A 25,972-nucleotide genomic window follows, 5' to 3' on the forward strand; every position below is an offset into this window, starting at 1 on the left:
CAAGCTTTGAAAACCCACCTCATTATCCACAACACCTCCTACCTTAGTATCATCAGCATACTTACTAATCCAATTTACCACCCCATCATCCAGATCATTTATGTATATTACAAACAACATTGGGCCCAAAACAGATCCCTGAGGCACCCCGCTAGTCACCGGCCTCCATCCCGATAAACAATGCTGGCACTTTTTCCAGACTTGGAGTGGGTTCCTCTTGATCTGATTCACATCTTTTGAGTCTAGGACTGTCCATTTATGTCATCCTTTTCACTATAATGAAGTTCATAGGTTTAGTGACTATAATCCTTAATCACTTCTATTTCAACTCATTTGATAGTCTGCATGGATAATCTATTCTGCTTCATTTAGGGTCAATTGTAATGTGATATTCCAAATCCTTAAAGCATACAACTGCTTCAGCCAAACACAAGTTAGATTTAAGTTAAGCCAGTTTGTTTATTTATTTGAACAACATTTTGCTTTAAATTCTCATCATTATTTCTTAAATCTCATGCTTTACTGAGATAATGAGATAAACTGTGGATCTTCACATCTTTCTTAGTTCAACTTCAGCAGTCATTCCTCTGTGAGACCCCTATCTGAAGCTAGGCTATTAATATCAACATATTAATAAAAAGATCAAAAAGAAGCTAGGCTAAGCTATGCCACTTTTCACCTCTTCCATATGCAGTCAACCTTACATTTTAGTATCGACACCATCAGATTTTGTGGAAGTACACTGGTACAGCTAATAGAAAGACCTGTTGTATCAGCACAAAAGAGACAAGTTCAGTCCTTACCATGCGTACTCTCTATTTGGAGTTCACACCTTCTCCCTGTGACTGTGCGCTTCCTCTGAGGCATCCAGTTTCTTGCCACATTTCAAAGGTTTGTGGGTTGGGAGGTTTACTGGCACTATAAAATGTCTTAAATGCATAAGTGAGTGAGTGATAAAATCTAGGTAGGTGGGGGGGGGGGGGCTGGTTGATTAAAGTGGAGAGAACAAAAATGGGATTAATGTAGGATGTATAAATGGGTGCATAATGGTCAATATGGACTTGATGGCTTAAGGATCCGTTTCCATGCTGTATTTTTCTGTGAGTCTGACTATCAGGTCTTTTGGAATAACCTGTGTAGATTATGATGTTACTTTGTGCTACCATACTTACTTTTAGCTTTAGGTTATCAGATAAGACCATAAGATATAGAAGCAGAATTAGGCCATTTGGTCCATCGAGTCTGCTCCACCATTCAATCATGGGCTGATCCAATTCTTCCAGTCATCCCCTCTCCCCTGCCTTCTCCCCACACCCCTTGCTGCCCTGGCTAATCAAGAACCAATCTATCTCTGCCTTAAATGCAACTTATTGCTTGTGGCAACAAATTCCACAGATTTATCACCCTCTGTCTAAAGTAATTTCTCTGTACCTCTGCTCTAAATGGATGCCTTTCAATCCTGAAGTCGTTCCATCGTGTCCTATGCTCCTCTACCATGGGAAGTAACTTTGCCATATCTAATCTGTTCAGGCCTTTTAACATTCGGAATATTTCTATGAGATCCCCCCTCTCATTCTCCTGAACTCTAGGAAATACAGCCCAAGAGCTGCCAGACGTTCCTCATACAATAATCCTTTCATTCCTGGAATCATTCTTGTGAATCTTCTCTGAACTCTCTCCAATGTCAGACGTGAGTTTGATTGCCATGCTTTTTCATTTCTCCAGGAATTGTCCCATCCAGTCACATCATGCAGATGTTCAGTTCTAATAGTTGGAAGCCACTTAAACTCCGTCAACTTTCATGGCAATGATGTGCTGGTTTTGTTTCTTGCCTATTGCTTCTCTCACTCTTCCTTTGGCATTTTCTTTCTTTTCATTTCCTATTTGCACATTTTCTACCAACGTTGCACTTGTTACAAATCTATAGTTTGAGTTGTATATGAGGCATTTTCCCTTTGAACTCATAGTTCATCCGCAGTTCCTGCATAGGTTTCTCCCAGTTTGGTCTTCATCCTTTTATTCCTATTTTCTAACTACATCAACTTTCCCTGGAATTATCTGGATATTGGCTCTTTAGCAAGTATGTGGTGTCTACAGTTGTCTATTTATGGCTGCCTATGTTTTAGATATACCTGTGGTTTGAGCTAATGCTGAGCTTTAACTTTCTAATCAAAACTTTCTGCACATCTGGGTATGTTATGTCATAAATCTGTTGGTCCACTAATCTTTCAAATACTTCCCTGAATTTACATTTACTAAGCCTTGAAAGGAAATCATCAAAAGACTGGTGTTTCAATACCTACTTGTGATATGAAGTCATTTTTGAAGAACTTATCAGCACTTTTGTTTGCTGACTTAGCTACTGGAGGAATCTAATCCTTTCTCTTCCATCCATAAAAATATATAGCTGAAGTCTTTTATTATTTGCACCTTTCAGACCATACTTTAATGTTAGTAACAACTTGGCATAAACTTCTTCCACAATATCATTGATCTACCAGTCCATTACATGGTCTACCTGGTACACTACAGTCATTTTAGTCATCATTCACATAAGTTTGTGATTTTTACTTTTTATAAAAGGGTCATATTTAGCAATCACATCATTTATGAGCTGTGGAATTTTACTCAGTGAAGCATGACCACCAAGCTATTTTTTGTCCCTTGAGCTCTGTTTCTCAATTACACTTTAAGACTCAAATCCATGACTTCAACCACACTTACTTACACACTATAGGCCATGTCATGCCAAGAAATACAAAGTGTGTTTTCTACATGGAATATAATTCATCAATGAGTGATGCAATGTAATCAGTATAAATTGTATTACTGTGCCTATAAGAATTTAGATGTCTATTCATTGTTGCATAAATCTTATAGGTTGGCAGGAAAAATATCAACATTTTGAAAAACAAAGTGGAAATTCTCCCTCTGCAATGATATAGGTCCTCCTGAGGTTTGGGCAGGATTCTATTCCTGTGAACTCTTCACAACCTGAACAGTTCACAAAGTAAAATGTAGCCATAAACCCTTTACCCATACGGAAGAGGATTCCTAGGGCCTTACAGAAGCTGACAAATCCATACTGCCACTCTCTCAACAGCTTGCTCACATGCACATGCTGTACATAAGTCAGATATTCATAAGGTAGGGAGGACCTGTACCTGGCAAAATACGGTTTAGTTATATAACAAACAACAATACACTTATATAACACGATTTAACATAAAATATCCTGTTATATTTTGTACAACTGTTATCTCACAAATGTTTATGCAGAGCCACATAAACGAGATACTAGGACAGGTGTCAAAAAATTTTGGACAGGAGGTCTATTTTAAAGGGTACTTTGAAAGATGGTGAAGCGATATGGAGAGTTTTATGGAAGGAATTGCAAAATTATTCAACAGGCAGTAATACTAAGCTGATATTGGTGAAGGGATTAAAATCAGGCCAGATTTAGAGTGTGAAAATCCTGTGGGGCTGAAATGGGTTGGGGGGCTGTCTGTGGAGGAACTTGAAAGCATGGGTATGAATTTTAAAACCATTACATACTGCTAGACCAGCAGCCAACATAGATTAGTGACCATGGGGATGCTGTTAAGATTTACGATATGGACTGCTACTTTTTGGGTGAGTTCCAGTACACAGCAGGTTAAAAATGGGATGCTACTCAACAAAGCAATGAGAATACTTGAATCTACAGATAACTAAAGCATAGATGAGGGTTTCAGAAACTAGCATGTTACCTAATAATTTTGGAAAAATACTATGGAGAAAGAAATGATCATAATTAGATATGGCATCATTAATGTCTCTGCACTATGTACTAGAGTTGAAAATTAGATCATGATGGTAAATCTCCCAATTAATCATGCATATTCAATTGTTACTCTTGAGGTTCTGGACCAGAAAAAATGGTCATAGTCATTTTAAGACTTAATGGGGTCTTTATCATTAAATAGTAAAACAGTAGTTTTAATATGTCTTAAAGAGCTTTTCAATAACAGTACTACTCTAGTTTGTAGGCTAACTAGAAGATGTATTGCTATAAACAAAAAGAGTACTGCAAGGTGAGGATCCACATCAAATAAATTACCAAATGATATAGTGGCCCAATTGTTTTTACCACACAACAGAGTACTGTTTATAAAATCAGTTATCTTTGCCTGTTGAGTACATATGAAAAATCAGTCATCACTTTCCAGATGGCTGAGATCCTACAATATAGAACACAGAACATAGAATACTACAGCACCAGTATAGGCCCTTTGGCCCACAATACTAGATTCAATTTCTCCACAAATATCTGGATGTCTTTCTGATGTGAACAGTGTCTCTATTTTAGTGTCGTCCTTCACTGCAGTAACTGTAATGTTGTCCCAAGTGTTACAATGCGATAAATCTTTAAATTAAACTCTTACGTTGTGTTTTCACCAAAATGTTTCTGCTCAGAGCTGTTGAACTACAGAACAGTAGACGCTGACAAATGTACCTGAAGAATCAAGAGGGAAATTATGTGAAGTTCAGGGTGAGTACAGTCTGTCCGAAGGAAAAGGGTAGCTTATATGTCAATCACATACCAATTTTATACTGGGAAACGTCAATGAGTAATAAGTTAAGGAAGCCTTTAATCTAAGGGTAATGAAGAAAGAATATCCAGATAATTTCCCAGAGAATAGAAATGAACCCCAGAATTGTATCTTGAAGGTCCTGAGGAAACACTCTACTATGTTTGTGGTCTTATGGCTGTGATTGCAATTCTGACATTCAGCCCAACCCCAAATTTAATCAGAACCTTCAAAGGCTAGAAAGGATAGTGAAAGTTTCCCCAGAAATATGGCATTGCTACAAAGATCTTTCACCACAGATCACATGTAAACTTGAAAATATATTCTGGGGGTGATAAGCTCATATGTTTGTTTATGAAACCTAGAGTATGGTATGGGCAGCACCTATTTTCTAACAGTTGTGAAGTTAGTAATCTTGGCAAATTTGGCTGATGTTTCCTGATCAATGTGAAGAAAATCAATTTCTCTCTGCTTGAGCTGGATGCATCTGTGATGACTTTATGTAATGGTTCACTGCAAATTAGGAGATATGACATCCAGCTATTCCAGTATCTGAAAGACCATTGCTAAATGCATGGCTTCAAGGAGGAAGGGCCAACACTCCCGTGGGAGACCTGTTTGTTCAAGATGGATTTTGAGCAACATTCGGAAGATGGTGTGTGCTTTCACGCAGACCATTTAATAACTGTTTGCTTAAATGAACATTCTTAAATATAGTTCTTTATAATTGTATGCTGTATACGATTTGTTATTTTTTAACTGGGGCAGTAAGTCACAGAGCATTCACACAAATGAGGGTTTGGGTGGGCGAGACATCCAACCTCACGGGTTTGGTGAGACCAAAAGTGTATACACCCTAGAGATACAAAGCCTGAGAAGGTGGGTTTCTCACCGCAGAATCCAGTGGCTGTTAGCCAGGGGCTAACACACCAGTTTTCCAGAGATGCCTAGTAAAAGGGGTTTTCACAAGCATTTGCAATTTGCTTTGCTTTGAGGTTCTCTGTGTATTTAGCAATCCAATTGATAAGCATGCAAATAAAGGGTCTTGATCTGTGTGCACTTCCCAAGGGAATAATTAAATACTAGGGATTCCAGTTAATTGGGCCAACAGTTAATCGGGGCAGCTGCTTATTTGAGGCATTCTTACAGAACAAAAATGAATCTAGAAAATAGCTGGGTTTCCCTTCATTTATTTGTGACACTATGGCCTTTAATTAGGGTAGGAGACTGTGCTGAACAGCGTCAGATGCATGCACTTGTGTTGCCATTAGTCACTACCCCATATTTAGAGCAGTTTTTAAATAGTGTCAGTTGCGTGTGCTGGTTTTTAAAAAGCAGTGACTTTTCTCACCAACAGTTGGCAAGAAATAAGCAGTAAGACAACTCTGAACTGTTTTGCTGACTACAGTTTCAAACGTTTAGACTTGGAGATGACAGAAATGGCCAGGAGTTAAAATGAAATTATTTCACTGCTTCAAAAAGTTAGGTACTACAAAGAAAATGAAGGTATTGATAATCATCTTGAATGTTAGGATGAAAATGAAGATTTGGAGGATGCATTTGTCAATTGCATTGTATGGAGACAGCCTACTAACATTTACAGTCAATCAAAAGAACACAGTAGTGTACACTGGATTAATTCCTCCGTCAATATCTATTAGGAACTAATATACAGTTTTATAGTATTATAACAGTATTGATAGTGTTCTAAGTTGTTCCATATTTCATTTAAAAACAGCACATAATTAGTTACCTAGTTAAATGGTAGTTTATCTTTTTTTTCTACCTTTTAACTATTTCCGTGAAACTTCAGCTAATTGTGTCAAAATGTACTGGTCTTGATGTGTCCCAAATAATTGGAGTTCACTGTACTCCCATTTACAACTACTGCAGCTGAAATTTGTAGCTTCAGCCACTGCAGTAAGTAAGATTGTTTCAAACTATTTATAAGAACTAGACATCTTCAGAACTGGGAAACCGGACCATTCAGGGAGCGAGTGCAGCAGCTGGAAGCTCAGGGAATATGTCCAGTGTCTCAGTAAACATGAAGGACTGCAAGTAAAATGGAAGCACATGGCTCTAAGGAACCCTCATCTCCCTACCATTCTTCTGCCTAATGTATAGTTGCTGGAAAATAAAGTTGAAGATTATCAGAGCAAGACTACGGTAATAGAGGGTCATCAGGGACTGTAGTATACTCTGCTGCACAGGGACATGGCTCATCCCCAGTACTCCAGACAATGTGCTCCAGCCTAAGGGTTGTATCTTCCATTACTTAGACCACTCAATGGCTTCAGGTAAAGGTAGAGGAATTGGTGCTTGCTTCATGATAAACTCATCATAGTGCACCGATCTGGTGATTCTGCTGTGTCACACTCCCTGACCTGAAACACCCGACTGTAAAGAATTGTCTGTTCAAATCTGAGGAGGGAGTTCTCTGCTGTCATTCTGGTAGAAGCGTACATTCCAGCCCTGGCAAATGTGGAGGTGGCACTGGAGGAGCCGAGCACCATGAGACTGTGCACCCTGATGCCTTCATCACGGGGGATTTCAACCAGGCTAGGTTTAAAAAGTTTCTGACAAACTACCACCAACATGTTCAGTTTTATCCCTCTTATCAATGATAAAAGTCTTTCCTCCCTGTTCCAAAATGCAAAAATACATCTGTCCACATTAAAACGGATATTTTGGCGAATCTCCTCCTACTGCGCATGCGCAGGACATATCTACCGAAAACAAGCGACATGTTTGGTGTTGAATCTCGCCGTGAAAGACAGTGCACATTTGTACAGTTACAGACTAGAAAAACTTAAACAACGGACAGCTGTTGGCTCTCATGCAGGAGGACTTAAAACTAAAAAAACAAATACTGGAGCGTATGGAGGCAACCGACTGGGAGTTCACGGACAGTATGACCCGGCTGATGACGAACATTGAAAAACTGACTAACTCTGTTGCATTAATAAAGCACCTTGTTAAATGTATAAAACATGTCTGCATCAGTGTTATCTTGTATTTCCATACAATGTTACAGTAGTCTGTTACACATCTATTGTCAGAGAAGTACTTGCATAAATAGGTAAACCACCTTCATACAAGGAAAGAAACCAGGGCAAAGTGAGTATACTTATTTATTCAGTAAGTTATGGGTCAAAGTATTTGGTGAGTACATTTCTAACTCTTCTGGCTTCAGTCACGTTGCTGTCTGTTCTGAAATTGTTAGGTTATGTTCAAGAAAACAATGAAATGCCACGCTGCTGCCAGCATCTGTTCCGGCACGTCATGACAGCATTTTAAAAAATATCCAGTTACCCGTCCACATTACTCTGCCCAACCAACGTGTTCAGATTTAAACACTCTGGAAGGCGTTTTAGAAAAGCTCTGTTTTCAGGGGAGGAAAACACCATTTCAGTGTGGACGGAGGGTCAAAACAAAGAGAAAAAGCTTCAGTTACAGACTTATCCAGTCTAGTGTGGACATAGCCTCAGAATCCGCTCCAGTAATTTACCCGTCATTGACGTTAAGCTCACCGACACGGAGTTCTCTGGCATGTTGCATGATCAGTAATGCAAGTTGCCCCACCTGGTTTCCTCTCAAACATCTATACCTGTCCTACTTTCTTCCAACCATAGCTACAATGTCATAGTTCCATGACGAATGCAGTGCCTGTTTCTATCTACCTTACCTGTAATACTCCTTACGTTGAAATAAATGCACTTCTGACCATCAATTCCTGCAGTGTCACATTATATTAAACAATATTTACATTGTGTCCTTACTAGTATTCTACTACTCTAGCATTATATAGAACATAGAAACATAGAAAACCTACAGCACAATACAGGCCCTTCGGCCGACAAAGCTGTGCCGAACATATCCTTACCTTAGAAATTACCTAGGGTTACCCATAGCCCTCTGTTTTCCTGAGCTCCATGTACCTGTCCAAAAGTCTCTTAAAAGATCCTATCGTATCCGCCTCCACCACCGTCGCTGGCAGCCCACTCCACGCACTCACCACTCTCTGAGTAAAAAACTTACACCTGACATCTCCACTGTACTTACTCCACAGCACCTTAAATCTGTGTCCTCTTGTGGCAACCATTTCAGCCCTGGGAAAAAGCCTCTGACTATCTACACGATCAATGCCTCTCATCATCTTATACACCTCTATCAGGTCACCTTTCATCCTCCGTCACTCCAAGGAGAAAAGGCCGAGTTCACTCAACCTATTCTCATGAGGCATGCTCCCCAATCCAGGCAACATCCTTGTAGATCTCCTCTGCACCCTTTCTATGGTTTCCACATCCTTCCTATAGTGAGGCAACCAGAACTGAGCACAATACTCCAAATGGGGTCCGACCAGGGTCCAGTATAGCTGCAACATTACCTCTCAGCTCTTAAGCTTAATCCCACGATTGATGAAGGCCAATACACCATACACCTTCTTAATCACAGAGTCAACCTGTGCAGCAGCTTTGAGTGTCCTATGGACTCAGACCCCAAGATCCCTCTGATCCTCCACACTGCCAAGAGTCTTACCTTAACACTATATTCTGCCATCATATTTGACCTACCAAAGTGAAGCACCTCACATTTATCTGGGTTGAACTCCATCTGCCACTTCTCAGCCCAGTTTTGCATCCTATCAATGTCCTGCTGTAACCTATGACAGCCCTCCACACTATCCACAACACCTCCAACCTTTGTGCCATCAGCAAATTTACTAACCCATCCCTCCACTTCCTCATCCAGGTCATTTAGAAAAATCATGAAGAGTAAGGTTCCTAGAACAGATCCCTGAGACACCTCACTGATCACCGACCTCCAAGCAGAATATGACCTGTCTACACCACTCTTTGCCTTCTGTGGGCAAGTCAGTTTTGGATCCACAAAGCAATGTCCCCTTGGATCCCATGCCTCCTTACTTTCTCAACAAGCACTGAATGGGGTACCTGGTCAGATGCCTTGCTGAAATCCATATACACTGCACCTACTGCTCTACCTTCATCAATGTGTTTAGTCACATTACCTTTGTGCCTTTATAGAACATAGAACAGTATAACACAGGAACAGGCTCTTGGCTCACAATGTCTATGCCGAACATGACACCGAATTAAATTAACCCCTTCTGCCTGTATATGATCTACAGTATTGTGCAAAAGTTTTAGGCACACGTAAAAAATAGTAAAGTGAAGATGCTTTCAAAAATAATGAAATGAAAAGTTTCTAATTATCAAAAAGATACTATATAGTGCAGTAAATAGTACAAAACTGAATTAAATCAATATTTGGTGTGACCACCCTTGTCTTTAAAATTGCATCAATTCTCTTAGCTTCACAGTGTAGCTAACAGTTTTATAGTTTTATAGTTTTTTTTTAAAGGCTGGTAGGTTGTTCCAGGCATTTTGGATAACTTGCCATAGTTCTTCTGCAGAACTTGGCCATCTTGCTTGCTTCTGTCTCTCCAGGTAATCCCAGACAGCCTTGATGTGGAGGCCATACCATCTGAAACCATATAAAAATCTAGGATGCACAGTACTCTACATTCCTCCATGGCCTGTATTTTCAACTGTCTATTTAAACCACACACCCTGCTTATGGACTGTTTGTCCCACTCCCACTAGGAAGCAGGCTATGTAGCATCTACACCAGGGCCCACTAGATTCAAAAACAGTTACTTTCCCCAAGCAGTAAGGCTGATCAACACCTCCACCCACTAACCTGACCAGTGTCTTATTATTTCCTGTCAGTCATCTATATACAGCTTAGCATCATTTTATGGACATACAATTAATCTATGTATATAAGCCATTTTATGTATTTATATTTATTGTTTTTTATTATTATTGTGTTATTTATCTTTTGTGTTTGTGGTGCTGCATTGCATCTGGAGTAACATTCTCCTTATACTTGTGTACAGAAAATGACATTAAACAATCTTGAATCTCCAAAAACCTCTTAGAACACCTCTATTGTATCTACCTCTATTCTGATAACATGCTTTCTGTATTTGTGTCTGTGTTTTGGCTAATAAAATATCTCATATGATTGTTTAACTACCTTATTGACCTGATCTATTACCTTTGACAACTTGTAGACATTCTTTTGCTCTTCCACAGCACTTAATATCTTATCTTGCTGCTTTATACTTGCTCAAATACACTGCTTCACACTTCTTTTGAATTAGTTTTGTTTGCATTTTACTGCCAATTGACCAGACTATCTTCATTTTCTAGATGTCTAGTTTACTCCTGTCAGAAATTATTCAATTTCTGAATCAAGACAAGACTTTCTAACATTGTGGGGACCTTTTTTGAATTATTTTCAAAATCTTTGATTTGTTATCAAGTACAGGTGTTGGCTAATAATATGTTTTACTATACAATAAGGATTTTTTTTCCTTTTTTTCTTCCTTTAACAAACAGCTTTTCTTGGAAGTGGGTTTAGATTTTTTGTATAATAAAATTATAACTTTTCAATATTATGATTCAATTTAATTTACATGAATATGGGGTAATGAGACTATAAATGTGATTCAAATATATTGTAATTGATATATGATATATATCCTCCTGTGCTCTATATTCTTTTTTGTAAGAAATCAATAAAATATTAAAAAATAAATTATTTATCATACCATCCACATTTAAATCTCACTCATTTATGTACAGTACAAATGAATGAGCCATGCAGAACCCACTAAAACTGATTTCTCTCATGATAATAGCCATCAAACATTACACATATCTCTCTTTTACTGAGAATGTTTTGGATCCAATTTGCCACTTGGATCCCATGAGCATTTAGCTTTTGACTAGCTCACCATGCAGGACTTTGCACCAGGTTTTCCAAAATCCATGGAGACCCACTTCCATAAAATGGAATTGGAAATGGTTCATTATTGGTACAAGTACCATGATACAGTGTAAAGCTTGTCCTATATACTGTTCATACAGATCAAATCATTACACAGTGAATTGAGGTGGTATAAGGGAAAATAATAATAGAATGCAGAATGAAGTGCAACAACTACATATGCTAATCTTTTCCAAAGTGTGTATAGAATCCTAAATTTGTCCTTTTTCATTCCTATTCTATGTTTACACCTGGTGTGCAAAGCACTTAATCAAAATGAAAAAATTGCCATCCTTAAACCCTAAAAACTCCTTCTTATCTCTGTAACCTCACCCAGCCCTACAAAACCAAACATTCTGACTCTCCAGTTTTCATGTTTTGTCCCTCCCTTTGCAACTCCACTGGGGCCATATCTGAAGCTACCTTGACATCACTCACTCTAAAGGCTCATCCAAATTCTCGAAGATTCATGTGTTTACTTACCTATGAGTATGTTTTAGAAAGTGCTTGGAATGACTTCAATGTTATGTACTGTTTGCAATATAGTCTGTACTTCATTTTATTGTTATAGAAATAAAGTTTGTTGTTCAAGGCAGCTTTCAAAAAATGTAGAAAAAAATTGATGGCAAACCATGACAGAGCAGTCACGCTTGACTGATATTCCAACATGTCATGCAGGGAAAATGGGGCCTTATAACATGACGTGTATCATTACAAAAAAGAAATGTGAACTTGAAATAGAACAAGCCTGAAATACAGTGGAACTAATTTCAACTAATTTTTTTTGCTGAATAATTTATTTAATAAGGATAGCTTAATTGAAATATTATACAGGGAATACTTTGTACCTGGTTTCAACGCACCATAAGTATGGAATAATATTTATCTACTAGAGTGGTACTTTGGAATGATTTATATAACTGAACTGATTGGAAACATGGGATTATTCACTTTGTAAGTACAATAGACTGATTTATGCTTTAGTCTGTGTGGGTCAATTTATGGACAGTGGCCCTTGATACTATGCCTCTGCTTTAATATCAGGTGCACTGCTTTGAGGTTTGAAGACAGGCTGATTCAATTAAACATTATAAAACGAAGGACTTTTAAACACATTTTATTTATATTTGGTAATCAAAAGATTGCTGTGTAATGAAAGAAAATTAAACTTAAAAATTTCAAGCTGGAGATCTAAAATGAAAACAGAAAGTACTGAAAAATGTTTAGCAGGTCAGGTAGCATCTGTGAAAATAAAAACAGAGATGAAAAAATCCTTTGTCCTAACCAAAGAACAAAGCAACATCTGTAGAGTCAAAAGGTGCAAGATGACATTTTGGGTAGAGTCCTTGCACTAGGACTAAGAGCGAAGGAGAAAGATTGCCAGTAATAGCAGTACAGGACAGGAGCAAGACAGGGGCTGGTAAAATCATTTGGTGGAGTGGGGAGACTATGGATAGATGGAACCAGGTAGGGGAGGAAGGGGGCAGAATGGGAAAACTAAACAAAGGAAGAACCTTGGTGGATGGGAGAGTATATGGAAAAGTAGCATTCTTAGCCATCCTCTCTACAACTTGAAACTTGATTTTACTCTTTCCCTGTTCTGAGGGAAGGTCATTAACCTGAAAACTTAATATGTTTTTTCTTTCCTAATCTGATGAATGTTTCCAGCATTTTCTGTTCTTACTTTTCACATAATAAGACCAATCCAATTAAGGTTGCTGGGGTGCCAGATAGAAGCCAACTTAATTTGGCAATCTTTGAATATAAACAACACCAAAGGATGAGGAGGGAGGTGGAAATTATTTGCAGATTCTTTTGAATGTCTTTAAATAGTCCACTATTGACAGCTTGAAGGACAGGTAGAAGGATGGAATAGAAAAAAATAATAAGGAATAAAAATGTCACAATATATTAATCTGTAAGGCAGATAATGTCCAACATTTGCTCACCTATTCCCTGACTATTAAATCACAAGATGAAATATCACTTGGGTCACTAAACATGAACAGTAGGACAAAAATAGCTCTCCACTCTATACATGTCATTATTCCTATTGTTATCATTTTTAAGGAGCTAGTTAAAGTGCTGTGTTCAGTTTGTTATTATATATTTCAATATCCTATGACACATAGCTTATGACTATTATATACTTACAGTCCATGTAATATAATCTCTGCCTTGAATAAGGGACAGCCTGCTTCTTCAAAGCATAGAAGCAAAGAATATTTCTATGAGGAATGATACATTTGACAACCAATTCAAAAATATAGATAAAGTACTTACGCCATATTTTCAGGATCAACAGCACATTCACCCACTGCTTTGGTGACATTTACAAGAAGAGCATTATTTGTTCCAGTTAAAAGATTAACCAAAGGTTCAATTCCTTGAGATTTTCTGATAGCAGCTCGAATAGTCTGGTCTCGTGCACATTGCCCCAAGGCTCCGACGACATTGATAAGGACTTCTTCGGGTTGACCAACCAGTAGACTAATCAATGTTTGAACAATTTTTAGGTTTTTAAACCTTTAAGAAAAAGTGAGAAAAAATCTGATACAGACTATTTTACAAAATGTGTTACAAATGTACACAAATCTAGCCAGATAACTGAGGACTTAAACAAACAGCATATTGTGACCAAATCCCACAAAATGCTTTGATAAAGCTTGTCAACCTCAACATTAATATAATATAGAGGTATTATTAAGTAAAAATATTATCTTAAAATACATTTTGATAGGTAATATGTTTCCTTAATATGTTGCCTTTGTGTTTATGGGTTTCTTAAATATGATTATTTATGTCCAGGATCTTCCTTAAAATGTTATGAGTAACATACTGCTGACTTAGCAAGTTACTTACTTAGTATATTAAGACTCATCCTGGTAATGACTTAACATAATGCAAGTACACACAATAAAATCTCCATATCAGCATTAAGTTGTTTTCATCATTTTGTTTAAAGAAGAAACAAAGTTTCCAACTAGCTTGTTGGCCCCACTTAGCTTATTGAGTTAACAAGGAGAGGAAGATATACTTCAATAATATGCATCCAGAAAAGCATGAGGAGAAGCAGGAAGAGGATATCACAAGAAGAGTATTATTCGTTGCAGTTAAAATATTAATCAATAGTTCAATTCTTTTTATCAAATAATTCAACTCTTTTAGATTTTCTGATAGCAGCTCTAGTAGTCTGATCTTGTGCACATTGCACCAAGAAACATTGCTCCATATCAACATAGTTTTATGAAAGATAAGTCATAATTTACAAATCATTCAATTCTTTAAGGATATAACAGGCTGAGTTGATAAACTGGAACCTGTAAATATAGTGTAGTTTGACTTCCAAAAGGTGGTGGTTGTCCAGAGTATTAGATGATGACAGGAAACCAGCAGGGGGAAGTTTTTAAAATGGAAAGGCCATTGGGCATAGTACCACTCTCTCGACCTCAGAAGTTCAGGTCCAGTGGCATGAGTATTTATTGCAACTGGTGATTTCTTTGGTTACAGTGGATGAGTATGATTTCTTCTGTGTCTTGTCATGCTCTTCATTCTCCATGGAGAATTGCAAAATCACCTTCCTGGCCATTGGATCTCACTGTAGATCTCATCTGCCCAGTCAGCCAGAGCTGACTCTGCATGCTAGGACAGGTGTGACCCTATTTCACCAGGGTATGAGGCCTGCCGGCTACCCTTATCTGGTTTAGCCAACCTATCGATGTGGTGTACCAGGCCATTACTACTCTCACATGGAAACAGCTAATTGAGAGTTGAGTTTCCAGTGGGGACTAAAGGTGAATGAGCTGCCCTAGAATGGACACAAGTCCTTTCCCCAGAGATGCTACCCCTCCCTGGACAGCCCATTTGACAAGATTCTGCATAAAAAGCTAGTGTCCAAGATTAGAGCTTACAGTATTGGAGGAAGTGTACTTGGACTGGTTATTGCATGGAAGACAGAGAATCAAATTAATGGATCTTTTCCAGCCTGAAAGAATGTGGATATCAATTGCTACTTTTAATATCAATGACCTAAAGGAGGATTAGAATGTCAGATACTTAAATTTGCCAACGACATGAAAATAAATGGAAGAGCATTTTGGAAAGGGATATTGCAACCAGTATCGATTCAAGAAGAATCTATGCTCCCAATATAAGCATTCCATTGCTTTACTCTTTTAGAGAATTAGTGTTATTTCATTTTTCAAATAAGTAACCAGAGATGCATTTGGTTGAAAAGCTCTATATAAAGTGAGTATTGCCAGAATTCTTTGTTACCATAGAATGGAGCCAAGGAAGGCAACTCAGAATTCAATTATTATACAGTAGTTTTGGTAATGTGATGATTATTTTCACTGTCCTATCACAGTGCAGTAAGTCAAACATTACTGTGCCATCCAAGCACATGTATGAGCCCATATTCATGTCTATGGTAAGACTGTCTTGTTGAAGCATTGCTTGTGCCAGCATTGCTCCTCAGAGAAGTCTTAAAAAATCCTGTAAATTATGGATGAATAAAATCTACAATAAAATGATTATGAATCATTCCCTCATCTTTTACCAACTGGAGTGATAGATACAGGCAAAGGCCTCTTTGCAGTAACTTTTAGGTACATAAATGTTGTTGGAAGTCCAAGGAAAGCTTATATTAAGTACGAACAGCCTGCAGAAGAAGCCTGCTGTGGAGGAGAGTGACAAAAAAGGCAGTTTAGATGTGTATGTTTGTTAAATAGCAGGATTCTGGTTAAAATATCCCCCTAAGTAAAAGCCGATTGTGCTTGAGTAACCAACAACTGTTATCTTTTGGAGCACTGCTGAAAATTACTCTAAAGCAATTGACACTCTCATTGGATTATTATTAATATCATTGGATACAAGTTTTGAGCTGAAAACTATCACTGGAACTAATAAGAAAGCATCACAAAAAGTTATAAGAACAGACTCAGAAAAGGTCACACCTTTGTTCTCAGCTAAACTTATTTTCAATTATACTGAAGTGCTTTCTCCAACTCTATGAGAGCGAATTTCTCATATGTCTTTATTTTACTTGTATTTTTAAAAATAACTTCATACTTGGCTATTATTTCAGTTCTTATTCCCACTTGTGTCTTCAACAACTACTGCACATAAATTCATGTGTATTAAGACATTTTTCTTCGTATTATATTGACAGTATCTTAAATGATCAATTAGGATAGATTATTTGCCAATTTAGCCTAATTGAAAAAAGATAACTGCTGTTTTGCTTTTATGTTGGCTTTCATAACCAATTCAATTTTTGATGCCTAAATTGGTATAATTTCATTTTACTTCCCTGTTTTGTAGCAGCATTTAAAAAAATCAATGGGTAATTTTAACCTAGTCTTTCAGGGAGTAATTAGGGAATTAGTAAGGAGTGAATGGAGCAGGGGAGGTAGCATGTATGGCTACTCACCTAGAAAGGTTCCACAGGTTGAGACCTGCTTAGGAACCAGTTAAAATATAGTTACCCTGAGGGTGTTCAATGATAAATGTAACTCACAATGTCACTTAACAAATAAACTGTTCTTGGGCTTCCAGCCAGTTACAGGTGTTGATTATAACTGAAGTTTCAATGACAAACTCTGCATCTTCATTAGGAATGATGCCTGGGTATGCCTAGTCCGGTGGTATTTGTATCACCATAGTCAGTCTCATGGAGTTACAGCCAGAATAACACCCTTTCACCACTACCCTACACCTTTTATGGGCAAGTTAATTACAGAATCAGATTGCAAAGTTAACAACAGAACTGATCTTAATAAGGAAACTTGCAAATAATGTTCAACAATTGAGAGTTCCCAGATCTCCTTTTATCTGTTTCATGGGCATACTAAGGGTAGATCTTTTGGAGGATTGACTATGATGTGACCACAGCTGCATATTAACTTGGTTTTCTTTTGCTAACAAGGAAGATACAATGATGTCTGTAAAAATCAAGATATGATGAATGATAGATGATGAATTATAGCTGCAACAATAATTTGTGTATGTTATGGTGCCAATATTAAGAAGCTGAGGCAGAAAATATTCAATAAATGTTTCTTAATCATACCTTAATCGGAAGTATTTATTTGGTATTTAACAGGAAATTTTAATTCCAAGTAATTTGCTGGAGCAATAACTTCTAAGTCATTTTGTTTGACCAAGAAACATTAGCAATATTTATTACCCATTAAGTTAAATAAATTCCACATCAGGTACATTTAAAATTGACATGAAGTATGTTTTTCATAACTTTGCAATATGCTAGCAACTAAAAAGAATGTTTTGATTTCGATAGAAGAAATATTGGTGGCAAAAACCTTTCACAATCTTGTTGAAAAATTAGACTACTTCACAGAAGCTTAATTCTCCTAATGGCTATTTTGAAACTGATTGGGAAGAAAATGCAAAAGGAAATTTGCATAATGGGCAATAAACTGAAGGGTAAATGGACTGTTTTAAGTTTCTCTAAGATCACAGACATACCATTGGAACAGTATTAGGCCATTCAACCCATTGTGTCTGCTCTACCATTCCATCATGGCTGATTCATTATTCATCTCAACCCCATTCTCTTACCTTCTCCCCATAACCTTTGACTCCCTGACTAATTAAGAACCTATCAACCCTCACTTGATACCCAATTGCTTGGCCTCCACAGCTATCTGTGGCAATGAATTCCACAGATTCACTACCGTCTGGCTAAAGAAATACCTCCTCATCTCTGTTCTATAGTCATAGATAATTTACGGAAGTCACATGAACACAGCCAGAATGATTATTAATCATAAAACAATTATTGCAAATAGTGCAAATATAAAAATAAAAAATAAAAATCAGAAAAATTTGCAACAGAGTTTATGTGATTTAGAAAATAGATTCTCAGTTCACAAGGGTTTAAAGGAAATTTAATGACAGTGCTGCTGAAGAATAATCACTCGTTGATGATAATGTGGTGCCATAATATTAAAAGAATCACAATGTACTAAACATCATAAAAATATGCATATCATAGTATGGAAACAGGCCCTTCATCCCATCTTGTCCTTGTCGCACAAAGTATCTATATCCTTCTGATTATGATAAGTTACCTAACGCAACACAGGATTTAAAATCCATGCTCTGTCCTCAATACTATGATATCAGCAACCAATTAACACTGTCTTCACTAAGTCTTGCCGTGGTATACATTCATGGAGCTTAAATTCATGAGTTGTTACCATTGGTTTAAGGTTTAAGGTAGCTGGTGCTGAATGAAACTATTTCAAAGGAATGGTGGTGCAACCACTGTGTGGAATTTTCTAGATGATTTTGGAACATGCTTACTGTTTTTGGAACATGTTTACTCAAATTTGCAGTTCAGTTTATCCTAGGAACCAGCTTACCAAAAAAAAAGAATTCCAGAGACTCAGTCAAGATTTCACTGGGGTAATCCATAAATGAAGATTAATGAGTTGCATAAGCATGGCTGTGAATACAGTCACTCAAAGGGGTTTTGGGGTGAAAGAAGGGATCTAGATTTCATTAGATTACTCGAATCGTTCAGGCACTACCCCAAAGATTGACAGTGGCTTTGTGGAACCTAAATTGATTTTCCTTTCTGAGGATGTTAGGGTGTTTTTGGGGATAGGACATATAGCAAAATATTAACTTCAGCCACTAATCTTTAGACTTGAACATGAACTGTAGGTTAAATTTAAAATGCAGCTCAGGACACTCAGTTCCTAGAGCTGTTATTTGAAAAATAAGACAATGTGGATTAACATTTAATTTGGTTATCTGGAGTGTGGGTGCAAAGGAGGAGGTATGAAAGTTATATGTATCTCAAAGGAAGCATTTTGGATACATTGTAAAAATAGAATTGTTCTTTGATCTTGAGCATATAAAATGTCACTAATGTTGGGTCAAATAGGCCTCTTGCTCCAAAAGGGTCTTAATATGATGCCTGCTGTGTCTCATTTTGTCGAATAAGCCTACTTCACATCTACCAGCTATGGGAAATGAGGGGGAAACCGATCAAATGTTGAAAGACCTCAGTAGAGTGGGTGTTAAGAGGGTACTTCCCATGCTGGAGACGACAAGGAACAGAGGACACAGCCTCAAGATAGGGAAGCATCCTTTTAGAATGGAGACAAAGAACAATTTTCTAGACAGTGGTGAATCTGTGGAATTCATTGCTACAGGCATCTGTGGAGGCCAAGCCATTGGGTGTATTTAAGGCAGAAGTTGATATATTCTTGATTAGTCAGCGCATGAATGTATATATATGGGAGAAGGCAGGAGATTGTGGCAGAGAGGAAAAATGGATCAAGCATGATGAAATGGCGGAGCAGACTTGACAGCTAAATGGTCTAATTCTGCTCCTATATCTTATGATCTTATAGTTGTTTATATGATTGCAAGACTTAAGTAAATCTGCCAAATGAAAGGAATACACCCCACCCCAATCAAACAGTTCAGAGTCATCACTAAACAGTCGCACATACACTACATTCATGGGGGAAATTACTACCCTTGATTGTGGTTCTGACTTTTGATGACTCTGCTGGACTCTCCTAACCTGAGTAGCCTGCAAAGGAGGCTCCACTCTGAAAGGGATATTTGAACAAAAAATAGATTCTAACTGGAGAAATTTCAAGGCAACTTTACACAGCATGAAGAAGAGGTGCTGCCTGACAGGACAATTGTAAAGAGAACTGGAAGAATCCTGAGCTTAGGAATGCATAGTAGTAAAATGGTTAGCATAACAGTGCCAGTGACCCAGGTTAAATTCCACCACGGTGTGTGTAAGGAGTATGAACGTTCTCCTCATGACCATGTGTGTTTCCTCCAGGTGATTCTCTTTCCTCCCACATTCAAAAGACAAAGGGGTTAATAAGTTAATTGGACACATAGGTGTAAATGGGTGCTGCAGGCTCTTTGTTACTGTGCTGTATTTCTAAATAAATGAAGATTAGAATCTGCTGGTGCTTTATGATTGGAACATTAATTTCATTTAGTTTTTCTTTAATGAATTATGGTGAAGCTTTAACTAAGAGGGTAAACTATAGAGAGGACATTAGATGAGAACAATGGCAGATTGCAGTTTTTTTTCCCTCTGATTTATTCATGTTGGCAAAGGGCATTGTTGGTAAGGCCAGCATTTAACAGTTATTCTCAAATGCCCTTCAGAAGTTTGTGCAGGACCTCCATTTTCAGCTGCCTCACTGACAGTGAAATTACCTCTCTAATCATCAGAACAGAATTATGGGAGAAGGTGTTCCAGGACTTCTCCCAAAGAATTAGCAAGTATTTTCATATCAGCATGGTGTGGGACTTGGGAGGTGAATATGTAGGTGGCTATGCTTCCGTTAACTTCCTGACCTTAATCCCTCAATGCTGTTGTGGAAACCCTTCTATGATGATACAGTGCATCTGTGACCTCTTTGCCTAGTGATATATAGATCAGGCTGTTGTATAGTGTACTAATTATGTAACTGCATTACTCTAATTTCACATCAATTTAAATAATCATCTATGTACTTGTAAATAAATTATTAGAAATGGAGGTCATGATCTCAGATGAGAAAATAAGAAATACAGATGCAAAGCAATTTCTTTACAAAGGTTGGAGGTATTACAAAAATCTACTGTTACAATAGAGTCTCCTGATCCACTTCCACTTATGTTAAGCTTATTATAGTAATTTGAAAACAAGTATTTACCAGAGAAGGTGAGTGTAGAAGGAAATGAGAGATCTTTGAACATTGATTGATTTTGTTATTTTACAAATAGACTATCTAAGGGAACATTCAAGTTAGTTTGACTTCAATAGAATAGTTTGGCTATCCAGTGGTCTAGCCATTACTGCTATATAAGAATGTGTGGTTTCTAGCTACTTGGCTGCAAGGGCACATGGTCCTGAATTCTCTTTTATTCTGCAAATGAATTCTCTCATGAGAAGCCAGACAGATGCTATTCTAACACGTGTGTGTCAGAGCAATCAAGCAACATTTGCAAGGATTTCTCTTTTACCCCTTCCCCCATTTCATGCTGGAAAGTTAATAATTCTCCAACAACTTCAAAAAGCTAATCTTGAAAAGTTTGAATGTGGGCCAAGACAGGGAGCTGCATGAAAGTGGAATCGAGTCTGGTCTATTCATAATCTACCACATTCCCCATCACCCAGAGAGTTTCTCACATTTCTCACAGAGTAGTAGTCGCCTGATGTGGGTATACATTGTTGCTAAATATGGTTATTGACATACAACAGATTTTGTTTTCTTAAAATACAGATTTTATAGATTATCAGAAATAATTATTTCACAATATAATTTAACTGCTCCATTGTGGTAAACACAAATATCCTTAACAAATCAAGCATAGAAAGTTAAAAATTACACTTTAACACAGAATATCCCTTAGATAATACTTTTTGTATTTGGATCTAATGTTATGGATTTTTCAATTATTTTTCATTTGTCTTTGGTATGTTAGTAATGCTGAAAATCCAGCATTTCCAGCCCCCACCAATTTTCCTTAGAGAAGTTATGAACTGTGTTATTTCTGTGTGGAAATATGGAATGAGCTGCCAACGTAAGTAAGTGATGGATACAATTCCGATGTCACTGTTTAAGAGAAGTACATGCAGGGAGGGGCATTGAGGGTTATGGTCCGGGTGCAGGTGAGTGGGACTAGGCTATTTAAATAGCTTGGCACAGAATAGATGGGCCAAAAGGCCTGTTTTCTATTACTCTAAGTTGGTGAGAAAGTCATTCTTGAACTGCTGCAATCCTTCAAGTGAAAGTATTCCTAAAATCCAACTAAGGAGAGTTTTCAAGATTTAAACCAAATAATAAGAAGGACTGACAATACATTTCTAGGTCTTTTTGATGTGTAGCTTGAAACCATAGTGACCAATGATGAGTGTTCCTATGTACCTGCCAACCTTGTCCTTCTTCTCTATTTCAATAAGATAATAGCTAATCTATTTGTGAATCCAGCTCCACCTTTCTGCCTTTTTCCCATAGCGCTTAATTACCCTACAGTTCAATAATCTACCTTACTGAATCTTAAATATATTTAATGAAGTAGTCTCTACTATTTCCTGAGAATTCCACAGATTCACTGCTCTCTGGAAAAATACTCTCTGTTCCTCCTCATCTCTGTCCTATATTTACTCCCCTAAATCTTGAGGTTACGTCCCCTAGTTCTAAACTCACCTACCAGTTGAGTTTAGCGTCTTGCCAACAATAGACATTAAACGAACTACCCTATTCTTCCCCTTTTTTCCTTCCTCCCCCTTTAAAGAAGTAAGTTGTTTTCCAATCTTCTGGTACCCTCCTGGAATTTAGTGAAGTTTGTAAATTATCAATTAGTAGGTCTACTATTGTTGCTGTCATATTTTTTAAAACCCTGAGGTGCACAACATTAGGTCCCTGCAATTTGCCCAAATTTACCTCTTGTGACTAGGCTTTTTATGTTTATCCTTTTTATTAAAAATTAGCCTATATGCTATCTTAAAAATGATTTAACACATCTGCAACACACACAAAATGCTGGTGGAACACAGCAGGCCAGGCAGCATCTATAGGGAGAAGCACTGTCAACGTTTCGGGCCGAGATGTCGACAGTGCCTCTCCCTATAGATGCTGCCTGGCCTGCTGTGTTCCATCAGCATTTTGTATGTGTTGCTTGAATTTCCAGCATCTGCGGATTTCCTCATGTTTGCTTAACACATCTGCCTTTTCTTTGTTCCCTGTTATTGATTAATTGTCTCATCCTCTAGAGATCCCATACATACCTACTCACCCACCTTCTTCCTATTTATACTGTATGCTTGTTTTTGATCTCACACATAAGTTATCTTTCAAAATTGATAGAGTGGATGTGGAGAGGATGTGTTCTATGGTGGGAAAGTCTAAGACCAGAGGGCACAGCCTCAGAATAGAAGGGCACTCTTTTAGAATGGAGATGAGGAGGAATTTCTTTAGCCAGAGAGTGGTGAATCTGTGGAGTTTGTTGCCATAGGCAGTGGTGGAGACCAAGTTGCCATAGGCAGCAGTGAAGACAAATGGAGGGTGCAATAGTTCAATCTAAAACCAGTGTATTATGCCTAAACAATAGAGACTATAATGGGATGAGGGAGGATTTAGCTAGTGTAGACTGGGAACACAGGCTATATGTTGGGACAGTTGGGTAGCAGTGGAAGACTTTCAAAGAGATTTTTCAAGGTGCACAACAAAAGTATATTCCAGTTAAAAACAAGGACAGTAAGGGTGGGGAGAACCAGCCTTGGATAACTAAGGAAATAAAAGAAGGTATCAAACTAAAATTTCATGCATACGAGGTCACTAAGAGTAGCGGGAAACTGGGAGATTGGGAAAACTTTAAAAAGCAACAAAGAACCACTAAGTGAGCAATAAAGAAAGGGAAGATTGATTCCGAAAATAAGCTAGCACAAAATATAAAAATGGATAGCAAAATTTTTTATAATTATTTAAATCAGAAAAGGATGGCTAAAATGAATGTAGGTTCCTTGGAGGACGAGAAGGGGGAATTGATATTGGGTAATGAGGAAATGGCAGAGGCTATTTTGTGTCAGTCTTCATGGTGGAGGATATGTCTAACATGCCAAAGAGAGATGTTATGGATGCAATGGGAGGTGAGGACCCTGATACAATAGCTACCACTAAAGAGGTAATGCTGAGCAAACTTGCGGGTATAAAGATAGATAAGTCCCCTAGTCCTGATGGAATGCATCCCAGGGTACTCAAAGAAATGGAAAAAGTTATAGCAGAGGCTTTGTTAATAATTTACCAAAATTCTCTGGACTCTGGGCAGGTCCTAGCAGATTAGAAGATGGTGAATGTCATTCCACTGTTCAAAAAAGGATGTAGGCAAAATGTAGGTAATTATAGACCAGTTAGTTTAATATCAGTAGTTGGGAAAATGTTTGAAGCTATCATAAAAGAAGAAATAGCAAGGCATCTGTAAAGAAATGCATCCATCAGGCAGACACAGCATGGATTCAGCAAAGGCAGGCCCTAGTTGACAAACTTACCTGAGTTCTTTAAGGATATAATGAGTGCAATGGATGGAGGGGAACAAATGGAAGTTATTTACTTGGATTTCCAGAAGGCATTCGATAAGATGCCCCATAAAAAGACTTATACGTAAGATAAGGATGCATAGAGTTCAGGGTGATACATTAGCATGGATAGAGAATTGGATGTTACTCTGGTTGGCAATCAGTGGTGAGTGGTGTGCCTCAAGGATCAGTGCTAGGCTGCAACTGTTCACGATGCTCATTAATGATCTGGAAGAGGGGACTGAGTGTAGTGTATCTAAGCTTGCTGATATTAAATTGAGTGGGAAAGCAAATTGTGCAGTAGATACAGAGAGTCTGCAGAGAGATATAGATAGGTTAAGTGAATGGGCAAGGGTCTGGTAGATGGAGTACAATGTTGGTAAATGCGAGGTCATCCACTTAGGAAGGAAAAATGAAAGAGCAGATTATTACTAGATGATTACTAGATTATTACTGCTACTATGCAGAGGGTCTTGGGAGTGCTTGTGCATGAATCACAAAAGGTTGGTTTGCAGGTGCAGCAGGCTATCATGAAGGCAAATGGAATTTTGGCCTTCATTTCTAGAGGGATTGAACTTAAGAGCAGGAAGAATATGCTGAAACTGTACAGGGTACTGTTGAGGCCACACCTGGAGTACTGTGTGCCATTCTGGTCTCCTTACTTGAGGAAGGACATACTGGCTTTGGAGGTGGTGCACAGGACATTCACCAGTTGATTCCAGAGATGAGGGGGTTAAACTATGAGGAGAGATTGAGTCGCTTGGGACTGTACTTATTGGAATTCAGAAGGATGAGAGAAGATCTTATAGAAACGTATAAAATTATGAAAGAGGTAGATAAGATAGAGGCAGGAAAGATGTTTCCACTGGTAGGTGAGACTAAAACTAGGGGAGATAGCCTCAAGATTCAGGGGAGTAGATTTAGGACAGAGATGAGGAGGAACTGTTTTTCCCAGAAGGTGATGAATCGGTGGAATTCTCTGTCCAATGAAGCAGTGGAGGCTACCTCAGTAAATATATTTAAGACAAGGTTGGAGAGATGTTTGTATAATAGGGGAATTAAGAGTTATGGGGAAAAGGCAAGTAGGTGGAGATGAGTCCATGGCCAGATCAGCCATGATCTTATTGAATGGCCGAGCAGGCTCAACAGGCCTACTCCTGCTCCTATTTCTTATGTTCTTATGTTTTAAGTCTTTATGTATATTTGAGGCAGAGATTAATAGATTCTCGACTGGTCAGGGTATGAAGGGATATGAGGGAAGGGAGGAGATTGGGGACGAGAGTAAAGTGGTTCAGCCATGATGAAATGCTGGAGTAGACTCGATGGGCCAAATGGCCTAATTCTGCTCCTATACCTTACGCTCTTATGGTCCAAAATCAATTTTCTCCCTCTTTATAAGTATTTTAGTCTTTAGCTATTGGGTCCTAAAAAAATTCCAATCCACCAGCCCGTGCCACGTTGTATGCTCTAACCTTCA

The 25,972-nt window shown here is 38.0% G+C and overlaps 1 protein-coding gene across 5 annotated transcripts in view; it reads right to left on the minus strand.

Annotated features, from left to right (window-relative positions):
* The window catches only part of odad2 (outer dynein arm docking complex subunit 2), a 220,142-nt gene that overhangs the window by 68,374 nt on the left and 125,796 nt on the right, over nt 1-25,972 (minus strand). For all 5 annotated transcript variants that reach the window (XM_073054733.1, XM_073054734.1, XM_073054735.1 and 2 more), the window contains one exon: nt 13,710-13,952. In XM_073054733.1, coding sequence (XP_072910834.1) covers nt 13,710-13,952 — 243 coding nt within the window. The remainder of the gene's footprint in view (nt 1-13,709; nt 13,953-25,972) is intronic.

The sequence above is a fragment of the Hemitrygon akajei genome, chromosome 8 (genome assembly GCF_048418815.1).
Source record: "Hemitrygon akajei chromosome 8, sHemAka1.3, whole genome shotgun sequence".
Lineage (NCBI taxonomy): Eukaryota > Metazoa > Chordata > Chondrichthyes > Myliobatiformes > Dasyatidae > Hemitrygon > Hemitrygon akajei.